General features: G+C 37.3%; 1 protein-coding gene across 2 annotated transcripts in view; it reads left to right on the top strand.

Annotated features, from left to right (window-relative positions):
- Positions 1–23032, top strand: part of LOC114025952 (FERM domain-containing protein 3) — a 335752-nt gene that overhangs the window by 194576 nt on the left and 118144 nt on the right. For both annotated transcript variants that reach the window (XM_027839493.1, XM_027839494.1), the window contains one exon: positions 7029–7107. In XM_027839493.1, coding sequence (XP_027695294.1) covers positions 7029–7107 — 79 coding nt within the window. The remainder of the gene's footprint in view (positions 1–7028; positions 7108–23032) is intronic.

The following is a 23032-nucleotide window of genomic DNA, read 5'->3' on the forward strand; positions in this document are numbered from 1 at the left end:
CATACCAACCTATGGAAAAATGAGTGAATGCACTTCAGTCTTTGCTTTCATGTAGTCCCTTGTGGATAAATAGAAAAAACATGAGTTTTCTTGAAAGAGCCTGGGGTACCCCATTGTGAGATAATTAGCATCCTTAGAAGGCTAAATATTTGGAAATAGTAGAATAGTAAATAATTTGTATGAAAGATATAGAGACATTCTTTATACCTCCTTCCCAAATGCTATTTGGGTATTTTTCAGATCTGAATGACTGATTCCATAGACTCTTGGTGGATTGATTATCATTGTTTCAGTGAATGGATGAGACAGTAATACTACTAACAATAACAGCTAACATTTATATAACTCTTGAAGGAGTGTGGAAGTACTTTATAATCATTATTTCATTTGATCCTTACAACAATCCTGTGCTGTGATTATCCCTGTTTTATAGATGAGGAAATTGAAGTTGGCAGGTAAAGCGATTTGCCTAGGGTCACATAGCTAGTTGGTGTTTGGTGCAAGATTAGAACTCGGCTCTTCGGGAATCCAGGTCTAGTTTTACATCCAATATCTTAACATAGAAGGAGCAAGAAAAAAAATCTAGCACTTCTCAGGCAAAGCTGTTGCATTGTCTCATTTTGGGTCAGCATTCTACTCTTTGGAATTTTCATAGTTCTAATCCAAATTGAGTACATGTTCTTGGCATGTCTATGTGCTTGAAGGCGTGTACTTAAAGGTCATACACAGTCTTCAGTGATGAGGTGGAGGGGGGAGAGGAGGAGTTGGCAAAGAATTCTGGGTAAGAATAAATTGATGTTTTTTAAGGATCTGATTTTTGTTTTTAAACAATTTGAGATGTATTCTTGACTTTTCTTAACACCATAAAGCATCCTTTTCATTTCTTTTAGAAATGAAAGGAGTTTTGGCCCAGGAAATTCCCTGGATTCCCTATCCTTTCTGGGCTTTTATGACACTCCTTTCTCTTGGTTCTCTTACTATCTGTCTAACCATTCCTTTTCAGTCTCCTCTCCTTGTTCATTATCCAAACCACCCTGATGGCCTCCTACCCTTGTCTTGCTACAGTCTCTCTCTTAGTGACTGCATCAGCTCCCATAAGTTTAAGTTGTTACTGCTATGCACATTACTCTCAGATCTTTCCATCCATCCCTAGTATCTCCTTTGAACTTCCATCCCTCCCCCCAATCACCAATTCCCAATTGGACATTTCACACGGCATGTCCTGGAGTCATCTCAAAATCAGCATATCTTCCCCTCCTCCCTTCCAAAGTCCCCTACTTCTTTCAAAGGCACTATCATTCTTCCATTCCCCAAGATTTGTAACCTTGGCATTATCCTAGATTCCTAACTCTCCCTCATATCTAATTAGTTGCCAAATCTTGCTGTTTCTACAACATTTTGCACGTGCTACCCCTTCTTTACACTTACACAGCTACCATCTTCTTTTTAGGTCCTTATCATTTTTTGCCTGGTTTGTTGCAACACCCTCCTAATTGGTTTTGATGCCTTAAATCTCTCATTTCCACCTAGTACATTCTTTACACTGTTGCCAAAGTGATTTTTAAATGCAGGTCTGACCATGTCAGTCCTGTTCATAATCAACTCCAGTGCCTCCTTATTTCCTATAAGATAAAATATAAACTCTTCTGTTTAACTTTTAAAGCCCTACACAACCAGGACCTGACCTGTCTTTCTAGCCTCATTAGACATTATTCCATATCCCACAATTGATGATCCAGCTAGAATGGCTTTCTCTCTGTTCTTCACAATCCATAGCTCATCTCTCTGTTTTTGCACTGATCATGCCCCATTCCTAGATTATACTCCCTCTTCCTCTAACTTGTAGAATAGCTCCTTCCTTTAAGACTCAGTTCATGTACCATTTTTTGCATGAAGCTTTTCCTCATCCCCTCAACTACTAGTGACTTCCCTCTCAGACTGTACCTTGTATTTAATTACTTTGTATTTCATTTCTTTATACTTATAGCTGTACATCTTGTTTCCTCCATTAGAAGTAAAATTGTGAGTAGGGATTATTTCATTCTTTGTGTGTGTATCTGCAGTCCCTAACACAGTCTTTCCATTAAAGGTCTATTTTTTAGGAGGATGATAATTTTCTCAGGGTAAGTTAGTTTTTGATGGTAAACTGATATCTTTTTTGCCTTTTGGAATATTGTAGTCCAGGATCTCTTCTTGTTTATAATTGTAGCAGCCAGGGCTTGAGTGATCCCAACTGTTTTCTTGGTAACTGAATTGCGTATTTTCTGGATGCTTTCGGTATTTTTTTTTCTCTGACATGGAAGCTCTGGATTTTTTCTTTTATTTTTTTCAATATTTTGACTTTTTTCTGCTATTACTTGCTCTCATAGAGTCATTGATTTCTATTTGGTCTCTTCTTGTTTTAAGGACTATTACTTGGGTAAGGTTTATCACTTTCAGGACTGAGAACTGTGCCTGGCACTTAGTAGATGCTTAGTAAATACTTGTTGACTGGCTTGGTGACTGACTTGCTTCCTCTTCTAAGCTGTTTATTCTCCTTCCAGTTGTTTCCTCCAGAACTTTTATTTCATTTTTTATCTTTTATTTCATTTCTTCTAGGTATATTCATACAGTCCTTGAGGAAGATCTATTTTTTCTTTTGAATATCTATTTGTAGCTGTTATAGATTTACTTTCTCCTTGTTGAAAATCTCCAGATCTATGATAGTGTTTTATACTTGGTGGTCTTTGATTTAGTCATTTCTCTAGCTGTAGTTCCTGATCAGAGGATTTGTGCTGAGGTCATACTTTGGCCTGTGCCATGCCTTTTTTTTTTTTTTTTGCCTTGATTGATCTCTCCCTAGATCAGCTGAGGTTCTATGCTGACCTCTAACTCCTAGTGTTTGGTTCTCCTGAATCTTTGAGGTTCGGAGCACTGGATGTCAGGGTCCTCTGTGGTGTCTCAGGACACAGTAATCAGAAACTGGATCTCTTGTATGTCCTAGTCAGAGCCATACTTCTACTGGTTGCTACCATGGCCTCATAGATAACTTCTGTTGCCTTGGATGAGCCACATTGTAAATTTACAAACATCCTTGGACTTTTTCAGGGGAGCCTTGTACTCTTGTTATCTCCAGAGAGAGAGCCTGGTAGGCTACATATGTTTCTGGCCCTTTTCTGGTTACTCTGGGTGCTGTGGGATTGTTTGCCTTCATTAGCAGCCCCTTTACTATTGACTATGGGTTGTTTTGTGCACTTGTGGGGTGGAAGGAGTCATTTATTATAATTTTCATTGGATTTCTTGATTGTTATTCTGGTTAGTGCTGTTTTCAGGTTTTTTGGTACAGTAGGTATGGGAGAGCTGGGCAGCCATCTTGACTAGAAGCCTCTCGATAAATTCTTGCATGGTGTGTGAAAGACTATGAAAAAGATCATTAAGAGATATCAGGTGGTATGCCATTAACAATTGAGAATCACATCACTGAGGGTATCTATTATATTTGTAGACAAAGTGTCCTTTTTTGTTGTCATTGACAAATTGAATATTGGGCTGGGTGGACCATACATTTGACTCAGTATATGGCATTTCTGGTATTCTGAAGCGTATCAAAAGCAAGAAAGTATCTGAAACCTCCTTATTACCTGAACCACAACTTTGTCATTTATTTTCTACATTCAGTACAGGTGTAATGAGTTCCCAAGAACCAAAATGTAGGTTATGTGATCTCAGTATTTAAGATTTGGTTGTTGCATTTGATTTGAGAAGAAATTAAGTCATTTTGTAAAATCTGCCTTTTTAGCTGAAAATTGCTTTTTTTGAGTTGTTAGTACTCTTTCAAGGCTTCAGGGAGGACCAAAGCTTAAAACTCTGTCATTATTTTTTAACTTATTTGAGTAGAAAAACATCCTAATTGATGCCATCTGGACAGAAAGTCTCACTAATTGGGCTGCTCACATCACTGGACTCCTAAGTTGCTTCCAGCTGGGAGTTCACTTCTAGAATGAGTAATCCTGAGTGTTAATGCTTAACTCACAAGGAAAATCTTGACTCCTATTCTCCATTCCAATATGGATCAAAGCCAGTATAGAAGATGGAGGCATATGCAGATAGGAGGAAGGGAGCAAGCATTTATTAAGCACCTCCTAGGTGCCAGGTACTGTGACAAGTGCTTCACAAATATTATTTCATTTGAGTCTCACAACAGCCCTTGAACATATATGATATAATAATCCCCATTTTATAGTTGAGGAAACTGAGGCAGATAGAGGTTAAGCCCTTTGCCCAGGGTCATATAACTAGTAAGTGTCTGAAACCATGGGAAATAAATTCTCTTATTTGATTTGAACATCCTTTCCCATAATTCTGTTTTCTTGTCCCTTTTAAAAAGTTCCCTTTCCTCACATTCTTGCCCTTTGCTTCATTGTCTTCACAATGGCACAGTCACAAAAAGAGTTGAATTCATAAGTGATTAGGAAAGGACTTAGGATCATTCTTATCTACAATTTATTCATTAAGAGCCAGAAGATTTTCTTCTGTCATGTATTAAATGGAAAAGTACTTATAGATCCAAGATTGGAAGCCTAGGCCCAGGGGTTTTGAAAAAAGAAATAATGAGTTTGAATCATGTAAAAGTGATGGCATTTTTGCATTTCTGGGCATGATATAAAGGAATTAAGCTCTTTCTAGTTACAGAAGATGTTGGTGTTTTATATTAAATTTGTATTTTCATATGGCATGAAAAAAAACCCAAATGAATTGAGAATTTTTTCTTTTCTTGTAAAGACTAAATATTCCTGTTTGTGAGATCTTCTATTTGTATCTTACTTTGGTGTCACATTATAGCTCAGAAATAACTGCATTCTCAAAACTGGTGGAACATAAGCTCTAGTGGTCCTACTAAGCTTCAGAGGGTTCTGGCAATGAAAGTGTGTCTGTCACTGGAGGATTAACCTGGTTAAGTTTGTATTGCCTCATGAACACCATTGGGTAGCCACCCAATGGTGGTAAAATTTTTTTTTGACCAAAGCAACTTGAGAAGTCTCAGGTTTAATGAGTGATTAGGGCATTGGACTTAGATTTAGGAAGATTTGAGTTTAAATACTGCCTCAGACACCTACTAGCTGTATTACCTTGAGTAAGCCACTTAACCTCTCAGTATCTAAATTTCCTCATCTGTAAAAATGAAGGAGTTGGATTGGATGGTTTCTAAGGTAATTTCCAGCTCTAAATCTTTGATTTTATTGTTCATATGAACTAATTACAATAAACAAGGTACAAAGGTTATGATCACCATTAAACCATAAATCCGTGAAGTATTGAAGATGTGCTTTTTTTTTCTTTTACCCTCATAGTGTTCCATGTCAGTTTTTTCTTTTAACTCTATCCCCAAACAGATTTAGCGTTGTGCTGATTATAGTTCCTGATAAGGAGGGGACCCAGAAATTATGGGAAGGTCTGATTTTTATGTCCTTTAACCACATACCCTTATCGAGGCAGCTGGAATGACACTGAGGATGGTTGTGAATTGAATGCTGTCTAGCAGGCTATTTTATAAGCATATTTTCCTTACTAAATAAAACCTCATTTATGTGTTCATTATTCAGTCTCTGGTGTTCTGTCTTTATGAAACCTGGATATCAAAGAATTGGTCAGGATGCAGTGTGGTACAGTGGAAAGAACACAGGTTTTGAATTCAGAGGACCTGGGTTCACATCCTATTTCTGATTTATTACATTTGACTTTGAACAAGTTGCTTAACATTTCTGGGCATTGGTGTCCTCATCTATAAATGAGAGAATTGGATTTCATGGTCCCTTAGGTACCTTCTAGCTACAGCTGGATGATCCATGATCTTAGCAGTGATTTAAAAACAAAAGCTCATCATGAAAGGAAACCTAATATAGAAGGAGATAGATCTCAGACACGGTCATTGTGTGTTGATTTGTTATGCTAAACTCTTACAAGGGAGGGCTTCTATTGGGAGAGGAAGGAAGTAGATTAGTTAGTGGGTAGTTAGTTATAGACATGGGAAAAAAGAGACTCACTAAAACATTTTCTAAAATGGAAAAAGAAGAAGAAGGCTGAATGAGAATAGATCACTAGTTCCCGTTCTCAAGATTTTGTTGCATTAAGGAGTATGGGGACGGATCTGATGCCTGATACTTTCATACTGAGAAATTAAAGAAACAAAGCTAAAAGGCTTTTATGTACTATGACAGATCCACAAAAATATTGACAGAAAATACACAATTAGCTATAACCTCTATAGGACAGTTGAGCCTGAGATATTTGATGAATTTAGAACATTACTATAATATTCCATTTGCAAAATTTTAGACTTTGTATGACTAACTTGATTTAGAAAAAACCATTCTTTTAAGGATGTTTATACACAAACAGATTACTTACCCATGGGATGGAAATAGCACTGGATTTTGAGTTAGAGGTCTTGAGTTCAAGTTACTGCCCTACTTTCTGTGACCTTAGGCAAGTGACTTGACCTCTCTGAGCTTCCTTTTACTTGTCTCTAAATTTAATAATTTGGATTAAGTGACCTCTAAGGTCTTTTCCAGTTCCAAAGCTATAATTACATGATTACTCTTAGGATTCACTCATTCCATTTTCCTACACTTGATTCTAGGCATCACCCATGTTTACTCAACCAAGTCATGTTAAACACTAAATGTAGCTTGTGTACAGGTCATTTGTAGGTGTAGGATTGACAGGCAGGGCAGGGGAGGAGGTTGATGAGGACAAGATGGGGAAAAAATTACTTTGGAATGTCCCTTTGCTTAGGCAGAGAAACCTGGGCTGTGTAGTAGAGAGTCATGTATGTGCTGACTGACGAGAGCATATGTATCTTGCATTTGCCTTGGGCTTCCTCTCACACATTCGATTTGATTTTTTTCTTGGATTTTGTTTTGTTGAGTGCAGTGCCTGTTATTACCCAGCTAATCATCTCATGGGCTAGTCTACAAAGACAGCCTTTCCTGTGTTTGAATCCACATTCTTTGCTGCTGTTCTCATGCTTTTTCTTTATAATGTTTCAGCTCATCCACCATATACCATGTGCTTTAGAGTGAAATTCTACCCACACGAACCTTTGAAGATTAAAGAAGAGCTCACCAGGTATTTTTCGTTTGTTTGTGCATTTGATTCACACCCTTCACAAGCCAGGGGTTTATTTGTTTGGCTGCTAGACTGGTCTGAGGCGAAATGCTCTACCAAGGCATGTGCCGAACCACACATTGCAGCTTGTAGAGTTTCCCTAACACTTATTTGTCTTTGAATTTTTTGAACAGTTGTCTTTGGGAGTGTAATTAAAGCCACACAAATGAATAGTGGCTTAAGGGGGAGGTGTCCTTTGAAAACAGCTTCCAGTAGGATGCTAAAAATAAATAGAATAGTGTTTTCAATGTGGAGGGCAAAGCAGAACAGCAGGAACCTGAGAGCATCCATGAGGAACTAAACGATTCCTAGAGGAAAAAGAGAGATTGATAGCAAGAGCTGCTTTCCTCGTCCTACATGGAGCTTTTCAAACAAATCCTCCTTCTCTGTCCTTACCTCTGTCCTACCCAGCGCAACTCTGATTCCTCTCCCGATGGCAAACCTTTCTCAAGGTCCTTTCTTAGAAGTGACCTGCTGGGGCCTTGCTCCTAACACTCTCTCTAGCTCCAAGTTCAATATCTTGGCCTGAAATAATAATTTTGGGCTTGGTAGCAAGTTGGAGGATGTGAGTTTATCTATCTCTAAGCTTTTTAATATCAAAAATTCAAGCCCTCTGTTTTAAATCTCTGCTCTTCACCATAATATTTCTGAAAACCTCTCGAAAGTGGATCTCTGTAAAGCAGACTTTATTTTCAAATAGAAGCAATGTTGTAATAAGGGATTATCTTATTGGCGGAGGTCTTAGCATAAAATGGAGTCATAAAATAAATCATGCTTATAACCATAATATATAAATGAAGCAAAGATAAAATAATTAATGAATTATAAACTTATTGAAAATGATGTAACTATAAAATTATAAAACTATTATAAAAATTTATAAATTATAAATTATAAACCTTTAAAAATATACTACATATACTGATTATAAGGGAGGTGCAAATGTATTCCAAGTACGCCATATTACACATAAAATGCATTTGCATTATAACACATTTTATTAAGATGAATATTTTACATAAATATGATTATTTTAATTTACTAATTTTGCTCACTTTCTTAGACTTTGGAAGGAATTTGAAGATGATCAGTGCATCCCAAATCTCTTTTAAAACGGCCCCATTTTCTTTTCTCCTACCTTCAATACCAGTGTAATGCACTGACTAGTTTGCTAGAGATGAAGTCAGGAAAATCTGGGTTCAGATTCCACTTCTAACATTTAATTGCTATGTGTCCATGTGCAAATCACCTCACTTTTCTAAATCTATTTCATCTTTTATAAAATGGCACCTGTAGCATTTACCTCACAGGATTATTTTTTAAGATCAAATGAGATTAGGTATGGAAAATATTTCCCAAACTGTAAAGTGCTGTATAAATGTTGACTATTGTTATTTTCAGTCCATATTTCTTTTCTTTCTTCTTCCTCCTTCTCTTTTAGTAGCAGTCCTATGTGTGAAAGCAAGGAGACAGCATGGTGTAGGGGAAAGAGTGTTGGGCTGGGCAGTTTCTCCAAATCCTTTCAACCCCTTTCAGCTTTGCTTCTGTTTTTGGTTAGCTTAGTTCTTTACTAGGACTGAGGAGGGAAGAGAGAGAAGTGAATCTGTTAGTAGATTTGACATAGTAGTAAAAATCACAATTGTTTATTTCACCAATGCCTACCCTACTTGTGTTTCATCTGTGGTCTGGATGTTTGGTTCCTTCCTTTTCCAGCAGTCAGCTAAGGTGGTTGAAGGTATAGCTGTCAATCTGATTGTGTTTTCATGTTTCTTTTAAATACTCACTGGTAATGATTGGTTCCCTTTTACCCACTGTTTGTGGCACACACATTGGATAAGCTGGACCTTTTTTTAAAATTTATGGTGAGTGTATAAATCAAGTTAATAAACCTCTGTCCCTTTGGGACTCCTGAAGTGTATTGATGTCCTAAGAAAGATGTCATGGGAGACCCTTATAGCTTCTATTTCTCAATTTTATGTGTGTTTAAATAGAAATAGCAGACTTCCACAAAGCAATGTGTTGAGAAATGGTGGTCATTTTGGAGGGTCCGTGATATGTGCACACACGTGTGTGTGTATATATATATATATTCATATGTATCACATATGTATATATGTACTTACTTGGGGGGCCATTACCAGTTGCCTTAACCTGTGTCTTGCCTCTGGACTCAGATGACTCTGGAGGAGGGAGTGGGACTGATGACTTTTCTCAGCTCTGCCTCACTTAAATCCAATTCACTTGCAAGTCAATGGTTTTAAAAATGAACAGATAGTTCATTTCTCCTAGCTTATTCATTTGCTCAGAACCATTCTATTAGGTATTTTTTGGGGGAGGGAGGAGGAAGAGGGTAAATAATGCACTTAATATTTGAAAGATACTTGTAGCATTTCTATAATCTTTTTCTGGTTACAATAAAATAACTAATTCATCGACAATTCATTGAGTACCTACTATGGAGAAAACGAGATCCAGTGGAAAGTTGGTTGGTTGTTGTTCTTCATATTCGAAGTAGACCAAAATGACATCACTATATGGTATATGTACAATGTGTCTGACTGTGACTCATCAGACCAATGTGAGTTTGGAAGGCTATACCACAGATTGGGCGTAAATAGTCCATGTGAACATTTGAAATGGAGATGTCTCTAAATATGTGCATTTCATGTTTGTTTTGAGCTACTGCAATTCTACTTTGCTCATAGAGCACAGTGGCTTCTTTGATGTGGGCATGCCGTGCTGGATGGTACTTGGAAAGCACACTAGATTTAGAATTAAGGGTTTGGGCTCATATCTCAGTTATATCATTTTCTTCCTTAGTGACTTTACAAATCACTGAATTTCTCTGGACCTTAATTTTTTTTTTATCTGTGCAATGAGGATTTTAGATTAGGTGATTGCTGTGGTGTTTTCCAACTCTAAATCTATGGTCCTACATATACAGAAGACTGAAGGGATGTATAGATTTGTATAATCTAGCTCCTGCCCTCCAGTACCATATTATGTACTTGTAGAGATTAGGCAGGCACATAAAAAGAGTTATGTTTCACTTTTTAAAAATATTTTTCTTGAATGCTGATGCTATTTATGAATTTTTTATGGAAATGTGATTGAAAGATTGATAGGTTTTGGGAGAAGAACACAATTTAGTAGATACTAACAATTAAGACAAGATGGACCTTATATACGCAAATACTGGGGAGGGATCTAGGAGTGGACAAGTAGTTTGACTTCACAGAGGAGGTAATAGAATGCCTGGGACCTGAACCATGTAGCCAAGGGAGAATGGAGCCTAGATAGGATTAAGGGTGGGAAGTGGCCATAGGGACGTAAAACAATGGAGGGCTAGGGTAGGTTAAGGGTAACAGATAATTGGGAGATTGGGGTTAGCCACGATGAAAGGCCAGTTGATGGGATTATAGCCTCATGGGAATGCCAGAGATTTGGCCAAGTGGAAAAGTCCAGAGTTTTTCCTTTTTGGAGTCCAGATCCCAAACCCATCATTATTAATGATGGCAGAGTTATTTATGACAGATCTTCATTGTCTGTTACTTAAATCTTTTGTATGGTGGTTCATTAAAAGTAGCATGTCTCTTACCTTTTTTGGTCTTGAGTTGTGAATTTACTCTAGAGGGCTCTCACTGTGGAAATACTCTCCACCAATACATATCTACTGTTGATCTGAAATTTATAGTGTTAGAAGTTTGCTTGCAGGTACTAAGAGATTTGACTTGTCCCTGATCCCATAGCTAGTAATTGTTAGAGACAAGTCTTAAACCGAGGTTATCCTGACTCCAAAGTCTAGCTTTCTACCCACCTTAACTTTGTCTTTTGTTATGTTATGGAAATGAACATGTTGTACCCAAACCCATTTATAAATGAATGAGGAACTCCAAAGTTCAGTGTGCAATGTGAAATATACAGGAATCCATGATTGTATTTAGAGAACACATATGAGCAACATGTGTATTGTTAATAATTTGTTGTTGCCATTGTTAAACTTTATGTTACAGGAACAGAGTGCCAGTCCTTATTTATCAAGAAAAATAATGTGAAATTGATTTTAACTGCTAAAATTGTTAAAGTGGTGGAAATAAATTGTGTTTGTTTTCAAGCATTTTAATTCATCAGGAGATACTTCTTGACTTTTGAATACATGTGATATATGTTGGTTTTGTCTAATTGAGTCTTAGAAGAACACATTGTGAACATTCTTTCAGAGTTCAGGCTGCAGTTGTGTGATTTTGGGCATGCAATTTAACCTGTTTGGTACTCACTCTCTTACTTTGTAAGACAAGGAGGTTGTAGCTAAAGATCTTTAAGAGCCCACGAACCTCTTGAGTTACAGTCTATAACTAAAGCAGAGGACAGATCTATTATTTTGCAGTAGACAATATTCTGCATCAAAGTGTCCATTATTAATGATCTTTCCTGAGTGCTAAGCATCTTGCTTCTTATTAGAATTAGAATTATATCCATCCAGAAGGGAAATTAAGGAGTGGAATGTGATTATTAAGTTTAATGGAGAACTTCTCCTGCCAATTAGGTATGCTTAGCGTTTTAGAATTAGAACATTCTGCATTTTATTACCCAATTTTGTCCTAGACCATTGTGGGTGACTGACATTTTCGTTAGTCCATACTGATCAAGGTAATTTACTTGTGAAAAGGGATGCTATCATTGCCTTGTTCCACAAGGACCTTGTGAGGATTGAGGAGGGAAATTGCTGAGTAACTCTTAAAAGGTTTGAACTGATGAAAAGAAATAAGTGCCAAGTTTCATCATGCTGTAGTGATAAAGGCCATTTTCAAATCAAGACGAGATTTATGCTCCATCATTTTTACTTCTATAAATGACATTTTTTTAATATAAAAGGAGGTATAGAACAAGGAGATATATGCTTTTGTACTTTTCCCAAAAGTGTATACCATCATCTTGGAGGATATCTAGTGTAGTGTCCAAATTAAAGGATTCTCTAAAGATGGAGAGGTCTTCCATATGCTTGTGTTTCCATGTAACATCATCCTGATCGCATCAATCCCTGGAACGTTTTTTTTTTTTCAGCCAAAGACAGAGTTTATTAGAACATCGTCATATTAACCAGACTCTTAAAGAATCTGAACATTTGGCTAGGTTCTTAAGGAATCCGAGCAGTGGCTAGATTTTAAGAATCTGAGCATCTTAATGGAGACAAGATGGATCTTATATACAGAAAGACTGTGGAAGGGATCCAGGAGTGACCAGTAAGCTGTGGTGAGCAGAACACCTGGGACCTGGAGGAAAATGGAGATTAATGGTGGGAAGTGGCTGCAGGGGCCATAGGGAGGTAAAACAATGGAGGGCCAGGCTAGGTTAAGGGTAATAGAATTGGGAAATTGGGCGTAGTCCAGAACAAAAGGCCAGTAGATAAGATTATAGCCTCAGGCGAATGTCAAGAGATTTGGCCATGTGGGAAGGTCCAAGGTTTTTCATTTTTGGGATCCAGATCCCATCTTCATCATTCCCCCCTCAAACAAATGGGACCCAAATTCTTTTGGGGAAAGGGGCTAAGGTCTTGGTTTCTGAAACTGCTTCCTGCTGGCAAGGGGTATAGAGCTGTCCCTGACTCGAGGGGGTCCCAAAGAGGAGGTTGACTGGAACCCAGCATAGGCTGTATCCTCCCTGGGACATTTTTGAGTATCCAAAATGAATTCATAATTATTCAAGAGTTTGTCCTAACTATCCACACTATAAAAGTCAAATAAAGAATGTCTGTTGTTGAGACTATGATACTCAAGTGAATGGGTGGAGTTGGCTCATAAATACATATATCTTAGATAAACACAACAGATGGAGTATGAGCTCATGTTCACAATTAAACAAGAGGAGAAAAGTAAACTGGATTGCCTTTGAGAAATGGTGCAGTACTTTGTGCAATACCTTATATATCTTTCTGTAGCAAAACGCTCTCCTTTTCTAAACAATAGTATTCTTCTGGTGATGTTGTTATGGCTAATGCACGTAGAATATTATAGTCTCCAAAGAAATAAAGTTGAGGATCCTCGAAAGGACGGGAGAGAGGCCCTTGATGGATGTGAATAGGCTGCATCATATTACCAATGAAGAATAGTGTAAGAGATGAATGTACTCAGAGATAAAATAGAGGAGAGAAAAGTGGGCTAGGGAGGTACCATGATGGAAAGAATGATGAATTTGGAGTCAGGAGCCTGGGAACTCAGTATCTCAGGACCTCAGTTTCCTCATCTGTAAAATGAGGGTGTTGGATTTAATGATCTTTCAAGTCCCTTCTAACTCTAACTCTATGATCTTATGTGGTGAGAATGAAAGGAATCCATAGACAGTTGTATACTCCACTCAGATTCATGAAATGCCAATAGAATGTGAGGGAATTCCTCTCCCCTCCTCCACATACCTCCTCTACCATCATGGCGAGTGAATAAATTCACAGGAGGACATGGACAAGAGTCACATAGGATGAGAAGGGGCCTATATAGGTTGTATTCTGTATCATTAGAGGTAGCACTACATTGATAAGAGGTACATCCAAATATCAAGTTAAGCTCACTTTTACTCTTTGTAGAGTTTTCAGTTTCTCTTTAATGTTTAATCATGCAAATGAATAGCAGATTGGTATAGTGGATAGAGAATTAGCCTCCAGTCAGGATGATCTAGGTTTGTGACCTTACTCTTCATGCATACAGGTTGTATCTTCTTGGGTAAGTCACTTAACTTTACCTTTGGGCATCTCTCTAAGACTATAATTTGCCCATCTGCATTGAGTGAATGAATTTCCTCACTACTGGCTCCCTTCACCAATGAAATCATAGATCCATACCAAAACCATAATGTGCAAGTGATTGAAAGACTAGTGGGGTTGGTGCTGTTTAAGTGGAGGCAGTACCTGCACCTCCACTGATGTCATGAAGAGTATTTCAGAATATCAGAGTAAGTGTGTTGACATGTGCTAGCTCTGTACTTAAAGTTAGAAGTTGACTTGTACCTTTTTTAGCTAACAGTTAATTAGGTAATATAAATGACTTGAGTAAAGCAAATACCGAATTTCTTGGCCATATCCTAGGTACCCAAGGTACCTAGGTACTATCTGTATTTATAAGGAAACTTAGTGCAGAAAATAAGTATTTATGTTTCTCTCTCTCTGTGTATGTGTGTACATATTTTAAATTCACCCACGGAGTGCTCAAGCATCTAGTATAGTTTCTATATTTCTCTAAGTTGGTACTCTAAGAAAATATAAAAGATAGATACTTCCTCTCTGGATCAGTTCAATTTTTAATTTTTTTTTTCTGTTTAGCTGTAACATACAAGTTGAGATTCATTAAAGAACATTCAAAAATAGAATTATTTCTTTTTAAATTTAATTTTTTTATTCTGAACTTGATAAATACCCCCAAAATGAGAACTGCTACATACAAAGTAGAACACACAAAAAAAATCATATATAAAACCATGAATCCCTTCTCCACACTGCTTACTATTTTAAAAAAGTATATAATGAATTTAACACATTATATTCAAAATGATCTTGCTGTCTGCTCTTCCTTCTGTTTTCTTCTATGTACCTTAAAAACATTTCATTGCCTCTCATTTTGTTCTAAGTTTTATTTGACATCACCATTGTTACTCTCCCCCCTACCCTTACTTCAACCAAGTGTCCCAACTGAATATGGAGGAAAAAATAAACTTGTAACATATAAGCATTGCCAAGCAAAACAAATCCATACCATGGTCCTGTCAAAAAATGCATGTCTCTATTCATACCTCGAGTCTGTCACCTTTCTGTCAGCAGGTAGGCAATATGCTTCATTATAGGTCCTCTAGAGCAGGGCTTCTTAAACTTTTTCCATTTCCGACCACTTTTCACATTCAGGCAGCTTTTGTTGGTGCTGTGTGGCCCAAGGGCATGTGCAGTGCAAAGTGGGCATGCTTTGTGTTCAGAACCAAGGCTGCAGTGATGTTGCATGATGCAACATGGGCAAGTGCTGCCAGAAACACCTCGAATTTGTTAAGTGTTTGATTTTGAGTTAATTTTGGTTGTTGCACAGTCAGAAATCTTTTATTGTTCCCAAATTTTTCATGACCCCGTATTAGGTCATGACCCATACTTAAAGAAGCGCTGCTTCAGAGATGTAGCTGGTTATTGCTTTGATCAGAGTTCTTAAATCTTTCAAAGCTGGTTGTTTTTCTTTTTAATATTGTAGAATTTGTTCTCTTGGTGCTGCTTTCTTCACTCTGCTTCAGTTCATACTTCCCAGGATTCTCTGATATTGTTTCTTTTGTCATTTCTTATGGCACAATCATATTTCATTATATTCAAATACCACAATTTGTTCAGTCATTCTCTACCCTTTAGTTTCTACATCTTTACTTTTGTCCTTTTTGTGTGTGTGTGTGCATGTAAGTGTATATATCTAACCCTCCTTTGTGTGGTTCAGATAAAAGTAAGATTCATCTGATACCTCCTCTCTTCATCTCTTCCTTCATGTTTGTATATTCTTTTTGTCCATTCCTATTATAAAAAAAATATAATTTCTTTTCACTTCTTTCTTCTTTACATACAAGTATATTCCTTTTATCTTCCCCTTTTTTCCCTCTCCTAAAACCCTCAGAACAGAAGCAGTCCACCTTTAGGTTCTCTTCTTTTCTTATTTAATTTCAATATCCTTAGAAGACATTAAGTTCTGAAAGGCTGTTTAATTCTTCTCCCATTATAAGAATGTTAACACTTCATCATCTTATATCCCCTTCCAGCTGCTCAAATGAAGTTGCCTTTCTAAATTTTTCTTGAGACTTGTGTTTGCATTTTAGAGTTCTTAAAATGCTATGATCTTTTCATCAGAAATATCTATCCCTATAAGATTATGCTCAACTTTGCAGGATATATTATTCCTGATTGCAAGCTTATCTCTTTTGCCTTTTGGAATCTTATATTCCATGATCTTTTCTCATTTAAGGTAGAAGCTGCCATGTCTTGTTTGATCCTGAGTTTGTTTCTTTGGTGCTTGAACTCATTCTTTCTGGCTGCCTGCAATATTTTTGCTTTGATGTGGAAGTTCAGGATTTTTACAGTGACAGTCCTAGAACTTTTCCTTTTGGAGGAAAAAACAAATAGATTCTTTCTAGTTTCACTATGTCCTCTGCTTCTGATAGATCTAGGAAGTATTCATTTTGATTTCTTGAAATATAGTATATAGCCTTTAGAAAAAAATCATGGTTTTAGGTAGTTCAATGTTTCTTAAGTGATCTATCCATTACTTGTTTCCCAGGTCAGTTACCACCTTTGATGTTAGATACCTTATTTTTTTCCACCTAATAATCTTTTGATTTTATTCTACTATTTCTTGTCATCTCATGGAGTAGTTGATTTCTGTTTAGCCCATTACAATTTTCAGAGTCCAGTACTTGGATAAAGTTTGCCACTTTTCTAAGCTTTTTATTCTTATTACAGTACTTTCTTCCACAGTTTTTATTTAATTAAAAAAAATCTCTTGCTTTATTTCTTCTAGGTACTCATGTTGTACTTACAGAAAATCCATTTTTCCCTATTGAGTCTCTGACAGAGGTTGTTATGGAGTTACTTTCTCCTTCTAGGTTGGATTTTTAGCCATCATTGTATCTGTTATGTCATCTTGATTCTTGTGCTGATGTCTACTTCTTGGGGTTAGGCTCTCTGGATCTTGGATAGTCAGACCACTGGATATTTAAGGCCCTCTATACTGAAGCTGAAGCTTAAGTACTTTGGTCACATAATGAGAAGACAGGGCTCTTTGGAAAAGGCCCTGATGTTGGGAAAGATTGAAGACAAAAGGAAAAGGGGACAGCAGAGGATGAGATGGATAGATAGTGTCATGGAAACTATGAGCATGAACTTGGTTAGACTTTGAGAGTGATAGTGGATGATAGAAGGGCCTGGCATACTATGGTCCATGGGATCACGAAGAGTTGGACATAATTAAGCAACTGAAAAAGAAAAACAAGAATGGTTTCTTGGGACAGAGTGCTAGCAATCTTTAAGACTATGGGCCTATGCTGTCCCAACTGAAGCACTGCCAGACCAGAGGTGCATTGCCCTGGTCATTGTTGCTTTAGGTCACTTCCATCACCCAGGTTATAGGTTTCCAGTGGCCTTCAAGCTTTCTTGGGGGAGTCTTACACTCTTGTTGCCATCAGACACAGAACCTTGCAGGCTGCATGAATCTCTAACTGCTATCTGTTATCCCAGGAAGTTAAAGGGTTGTTTAGCTGAGCACAGCTGTTGAATTTCCCAATGGGTGGGTGTGTCTTCTGGAGGCTTTGGGCAGGTGGGCGGAAGAAAGTCATTGTTACTTGATGAATTTTTTTATTATTATTGTTATTGCTATGTTTAGATTTTATGCTAATGTATTGATGTGACAACTCTATTCAGGCAACCATCTTGGGTATTACTCCATAAAATTATATACTCAAAGAAGTTGAAGTTCCTACCGGTTCCACCCAGCCAACAATGTTCTAAGCACTAATTGTTCTACATGTACTACAATATTCTAATAGCTAAGTACTCTAGGGGTAATATGAAGTAAAGCTTTTGGCCAGGATTTGCTTTGAAGTTTAAAAGGAGATGAGGAAAAATGTTTGTATAATCTTTCAAAATACTTGACAGGTATGTCTTAAGATGGCAGTTTTCTTGGCTTTGAAGCTGCTGAATCAGAGGTTTTTTGTTGTTGTTTTTGTTGTTTAAACTTGTCAGTCATGGAAATAAAAAAAGTACGTGTGGCCTATCTCCCATGAGGTAATTAAAACATTATAAAAAGAAGAAAATTTGTAGCAGCCTGTCTTAGCATTATGTATGGATCTTTGAAACATTTTGGAAAAGAACCTAAAAGTAAAAATAATTTCAGCAAAATGAGTTTCCCTAAGACAGACTGGGTGTGACAGATGTATGATAGTAGTATATACATATATCCTGTTACTTCTTATGTTTATGCGCATGGATCAGCCTACTAACAAGCATTTACTAATTGTTTACTATTTGAGAGCATGCTAGTAGGTGCTGGAGATGCAAATACAATGAAAGAAACAAAGAGCTTGCATTCTATTGGGGGAGGAAAGGGACATATGTTAAGTGTGTACAGAATAAAGATTAAAGAGAATAATGCAAATAAATAGAAAGTAGTTAAATGTAAGATAGTGGGTGAAGGATGGCATTCACAGTTGTGGGTGGATCCAGAAAGGAGATGCTTGAGCTGCACATTGGAAGAAGAGAAGAGTTCCATGAGGCAGAGGTGAGGAAGGAATGAATACATTCCTGGTTTGGGGGTGTGGATGTCAGGGGTTGGTGGTATACAGTTGTCTTATATCTGAGGTTGTTGAGTCTGTGTATGATTATATCCATGACCTAAAGACTACTTTCTTGAATCTATTTAACTTTCTGACATCAATTAAATCTCCCAGTTAGTCCATAACAGGCCAAAAAGAGCATAAGGGACATAAATCAAGGACTTCCCAAAGTAATTCATCCATTTGTGTTTAGTTTATTCATTTGGACTTCCTGATAGTGTTTTTCATTTTTTTTCTTCTGAGTTCTCATAATTATATATTACAATGGTTATGGGGGAAGTTTAGCTAAGAATAGTTTTTTTTTTTTTAGCGTCTAAATAGGTAAATTACTTAACTTGCCTGGGCCTCAGTTTCATCATCTGTAAAATGAGGGGTGGGCTAGATGACCTTATGATCCTTGAAGTGCTCCACTGTCTAAGGCCCACTATGGTCAGAACAGCATGAGTGGCCAGTAGGTAGTTGTAAGGTCAGGAAGGTGGTATCAGAAAGAGATTGGAGATAGATGGCTAGGTTGTTGTTGTTTGTCCTTTGTTCTTGAAGAGAACCATGATATCAGGAAGGTGATGCCATGACGTGCAAGTGAATTGAATTTAAGTGAGGGAGGGCTGTGCAAAGTCACTAGCCTCACTTTCCCCTCTGGAGCCATCTGGGTCCAGTGGCAATATATAGATCAGGACAATTGGAGATGGCCCAGGATGCAGTGGGAGACCTAGGCCTTTTTAAGGTAAGGTCTTTAGTATTTATTAAGAGTGTATATGTGCCAGGCACTGTTCTAATGGGGTGGGTTCTTCATTAGATGAAATGATTTGTACTGAGAACTTCACAATTGCCCCTTTCTTAGGGTCTGAAGAAAAAAAAATTTATTTTTTTGGTGGTGTTCTTTTTTTTCCCCTCTTTTTAAAATTTTTATATTAATATATTTTATCAATAATCACTTCCATGTGCTTTTGAGTTTAAAATTTTTCTCCCCCTTCCTCCGCACCACCCTCCCCAAGATGGCACACAATCTGATATAGACTATACATTTACATTCATATTAAACATATTTTCACATTAGTGATGTTGTAAGTAAAAATTAAAACCAATAGGAGGAACTATCAGAAAGAGGAAACAAAACTCAACAGAAGAGAAAAAAGAAAAAAAATTATTTAGAACAATTCAGAAATACTTGAAATGTTTCTTTTTTCACATTGTCCCATAGCTCTAGTATAAAATACACACTTCTTTTCTTGGTCCTTAAGGCCTGCCATGATCTGGCACCATCCTTCCTTTCCAGACTTATTTCCCATTATTCCCCCTCATATACCATGTTCCAGTTTAACTTGACTGCTGTGCTAGCTGCTGTCAACACTCAGCATCCCCTCTCTCATCTCTGTGCTGTCACACAGGCTGACTCCTCTACCTGGAATGTACTCTTTCTCTTCACTCTACCTCTTGGAAGAATCATTAGCATCCTTCTAGTTTCAGGTGAGGTGCCACCTCCAGCATGAAGCCTTTCCTGATTCCCCCACCCCCCACCCCTATGCTTGTTATGTTCTGTCCATCTTCAAATGATCTTGTACTCACATGTCTTATTCCCCAGAAGAATGTAAGGCCCTTGAGGGCAGGGCTCTTTTCATTTTCATCTTTGTATTCATAGCATTTAGGACAGAGGTCTGCACATAGTAGGTACTTAATAAGTGTCTGAATGAATTGATGAATGATTGGAAGTCACTTGAACTTCTCATTAGCTTATTAAGGTCAGCTACACAAATATGACTTATATTTATTCCATTTTTGGTAACTAGCTCATCCAGAGAAGTTGGTCTGTGGCCTCTCTATTTTTTCTCTTTGTTTTTTCTGTTCTGTTTGTCTGTAAAGTGTGCCTATCGGCAGCTGGGCTGTGCAGTGGATAGAGTGTTGGGCTTGGAGTCAGGAAGACTTAGTTTCCTGAGTTCAAATCTAGCCTCAGACACTTACTAGCTGTGTGACCCTAGGCAAGTCACTTAACCTTGTTTGCCTCAGTTTCCTCATCTGTAAAATGAGCTGGAGAAGGAAATGGCAAATCACTTCAGTATCTCTGCCAAGAAAACCCCAGTTTTCTTCTGCATTTAGGGTAAGGGAATTTGTGAACTTGCTTTTAAAGTATTTTGCAGAAGGTGTTTCAATATATTTGATTTCCATTGTAATCCTCTGTATTCTGTTTTATGTATTTGAATACATTATTCTGAGAAGGGGTCTATTAACTTCCCCAAGGGGTACAAGACAGAAAAAAGGTTAAGACATCACTGAAAGTGGAACTCCAATGTGATTTTCTTTTATCATCTTTCATGAAAACAAGTTTGTAGATTTATTATGGGAATGGGAGGGGGGATCTCAGTATACAATACTGGACCTCTTGACTATATTTGTTATAGGGAACTGAAGTGGAAACTTAATTTGTCCAGGTAATTCAATGAAAGCTCCTATTTGAAGTACTCTTCAGGTTACAGGGTACTTTAATAGAATTACAGGATTTGGATTTTAAAGGGAACCTAAAGATCATCTCATCCCTCTCCCTTATTTTACACATGAGGAAACTGAGGCCCAGTGAGGTTAAGTGACACATCCAAGGTCATACAAGTAGCAAATACTTGTATACATACATACAATCCAGTAAGCATTTATTAATTTCCTACTGTGTATGAAGTACTGGTAGTAATATGAAGACAAAACAATATCACATTCTACTGGGGGGAAGGAATAGGATGTATAAACAGATAATTATATATGTGAGATATAATAAGAGGAGGAGAGAGAAAGTACTGGCAACTAAGGGGATTGGGATCACCAGAGACCGTGTCTGAGAGGAACTATGGTATTCAGCTCTGTTACAATACAATATTGAATAATATTGGTGACAGCTGGCATCCTTGTTTCACACCTGATCTTACTGGGCATGCTTCTAGTTTATCTCCATTATGAATACTATTTTCTGATGGTTTTAGGTAAATACTTTTTATTGATTTAAGGAAAAATCCATTTATACCTATACTTTCAAGTATTTTTTGATAGAAATGAGTGTTGTACTTTATCAAAAGGTTTTTCTGCATCTTTTGATATAATCATATAATTTAAAAAAGCTTTTATTATTGATATAATTTTTGCCTAAACTAATTTCTATATTCAATGCCATACATCCTCATCTTCACCCTGGTCATTTCTCCTGCTGAGAGTTTAATCCATCATTCATTCATTCATTCATTCAGAAAAGGTCTTCTGTAGGAGATAGCACATGAACTGAGCCTTAAAGGAAGTTAGGGATTCCAAACAGTGGAGAAGAGAAGGAAGTTCATTCCAGGTATTAGGACCACCTTTGCAAATATATGGAGGTGGGAGATGGAGAGCTGAGGTCAAGGAGCATCAGGTAGGTTAGTTTGACTGGAGCATAGAGTACATGAGAGAGAACTGCTCAGTAAGTCTAGAAAGGTAGGCTGGGATCAGATTATGATTGACTTTAAATGCTGAGCTGAAGAATTAGTACTTTATCCTATGGCTCTAAGGAGTCACTGACATTTCTTGAAGAGGGCAGTCACATAGTCAGACTTCTAGTGGCAAAATTAGAGATGAAATGAAAATTTGATATTAAATTAATCCACTATGCCTCCCACACAATCTTCTTCATGTAATCCTTATTTTGTAATTTTCATTGCTTATCCTGTATTGTATACTATGGCTCTTTGTAATGGTGTCATATTCTGCCATATAGCATACTTATTTGTGTGTGTGTAGCTCATGAGATCCAGAACCTTTGGACTACATGGACTGTGGATTAAATTGTGGCAACTTTTAATAGGAATTTACCTACCTTTCACTTATTAGTTCACAAATTAGGGGCATCTGAAGTTAATTGAAGTCTAGGTAGCCAGCTATAGACCATAATAATAGATCTGAGACCAGGTGAAACATCAAAATAAACCATTTAATTGGGAAAGGAATAAATAGTAAGTGGAAAAAAAGAAATAAATAACAAAGCAACAAGAGGTATATAAGTACATATCCCTAAATGAGTTATGGTTTTATTTTAGTCCCAAGAAGCTTAGGAAATTAGATGTTCTGAGAGATTCCCACTCTGGCAGGTCAGGGCATAAGAAAGGTCCCTCAGCAGTCAGAATAAGGAATGGGAAATTTCCTTGAGTGGACACCCTTGCAGATACAGTGGCTTGACTTACCCTGCACACAACTCATGGACTTATCTCTCCTCTAATGTAGTCATAAAACTCTAGCAAACATCTTCATTGACCTCTATCTTCTTGGTAGGAAAATACTTATTCCCCTTGGGGGAAGGGTCAAGAGTACAGCCTTTATTAACAAGCCTTTAGTAAGCACCTATTCCATGCTGGGCACTGTGCTAGGTCCTAAGAGATACTAAAGCAAATGGAATCATCCCTAATCTCCAGGTGAGGATATCCTTACATTCTCTTGGGGAAATAACATGTGCACATACATGCATATGCAAAAGAATAGCACAGTGCTTTGTACATAGTAGGCGCTTAATATATGTTGGTGGTTGTTATTCCTTACAATAGCCCTG

The sequence above is a fragment of the Vombatus ursinus genome, unplaced genomic scaffold (genome assembly GCF_900497805.2).
Source record: "Vombatus ursinus unplaced genomic scaffold, bare-nosed wombat genome assembly UNPS02014832.1, whole genome shotgun sequence".
NCBI classification, from domain to species: Eukaryota; Metazoa; Chordata; class Mammalia; order Diprotodontia; family Vombatidae; genus Vombatus; species Vombatus ursinus.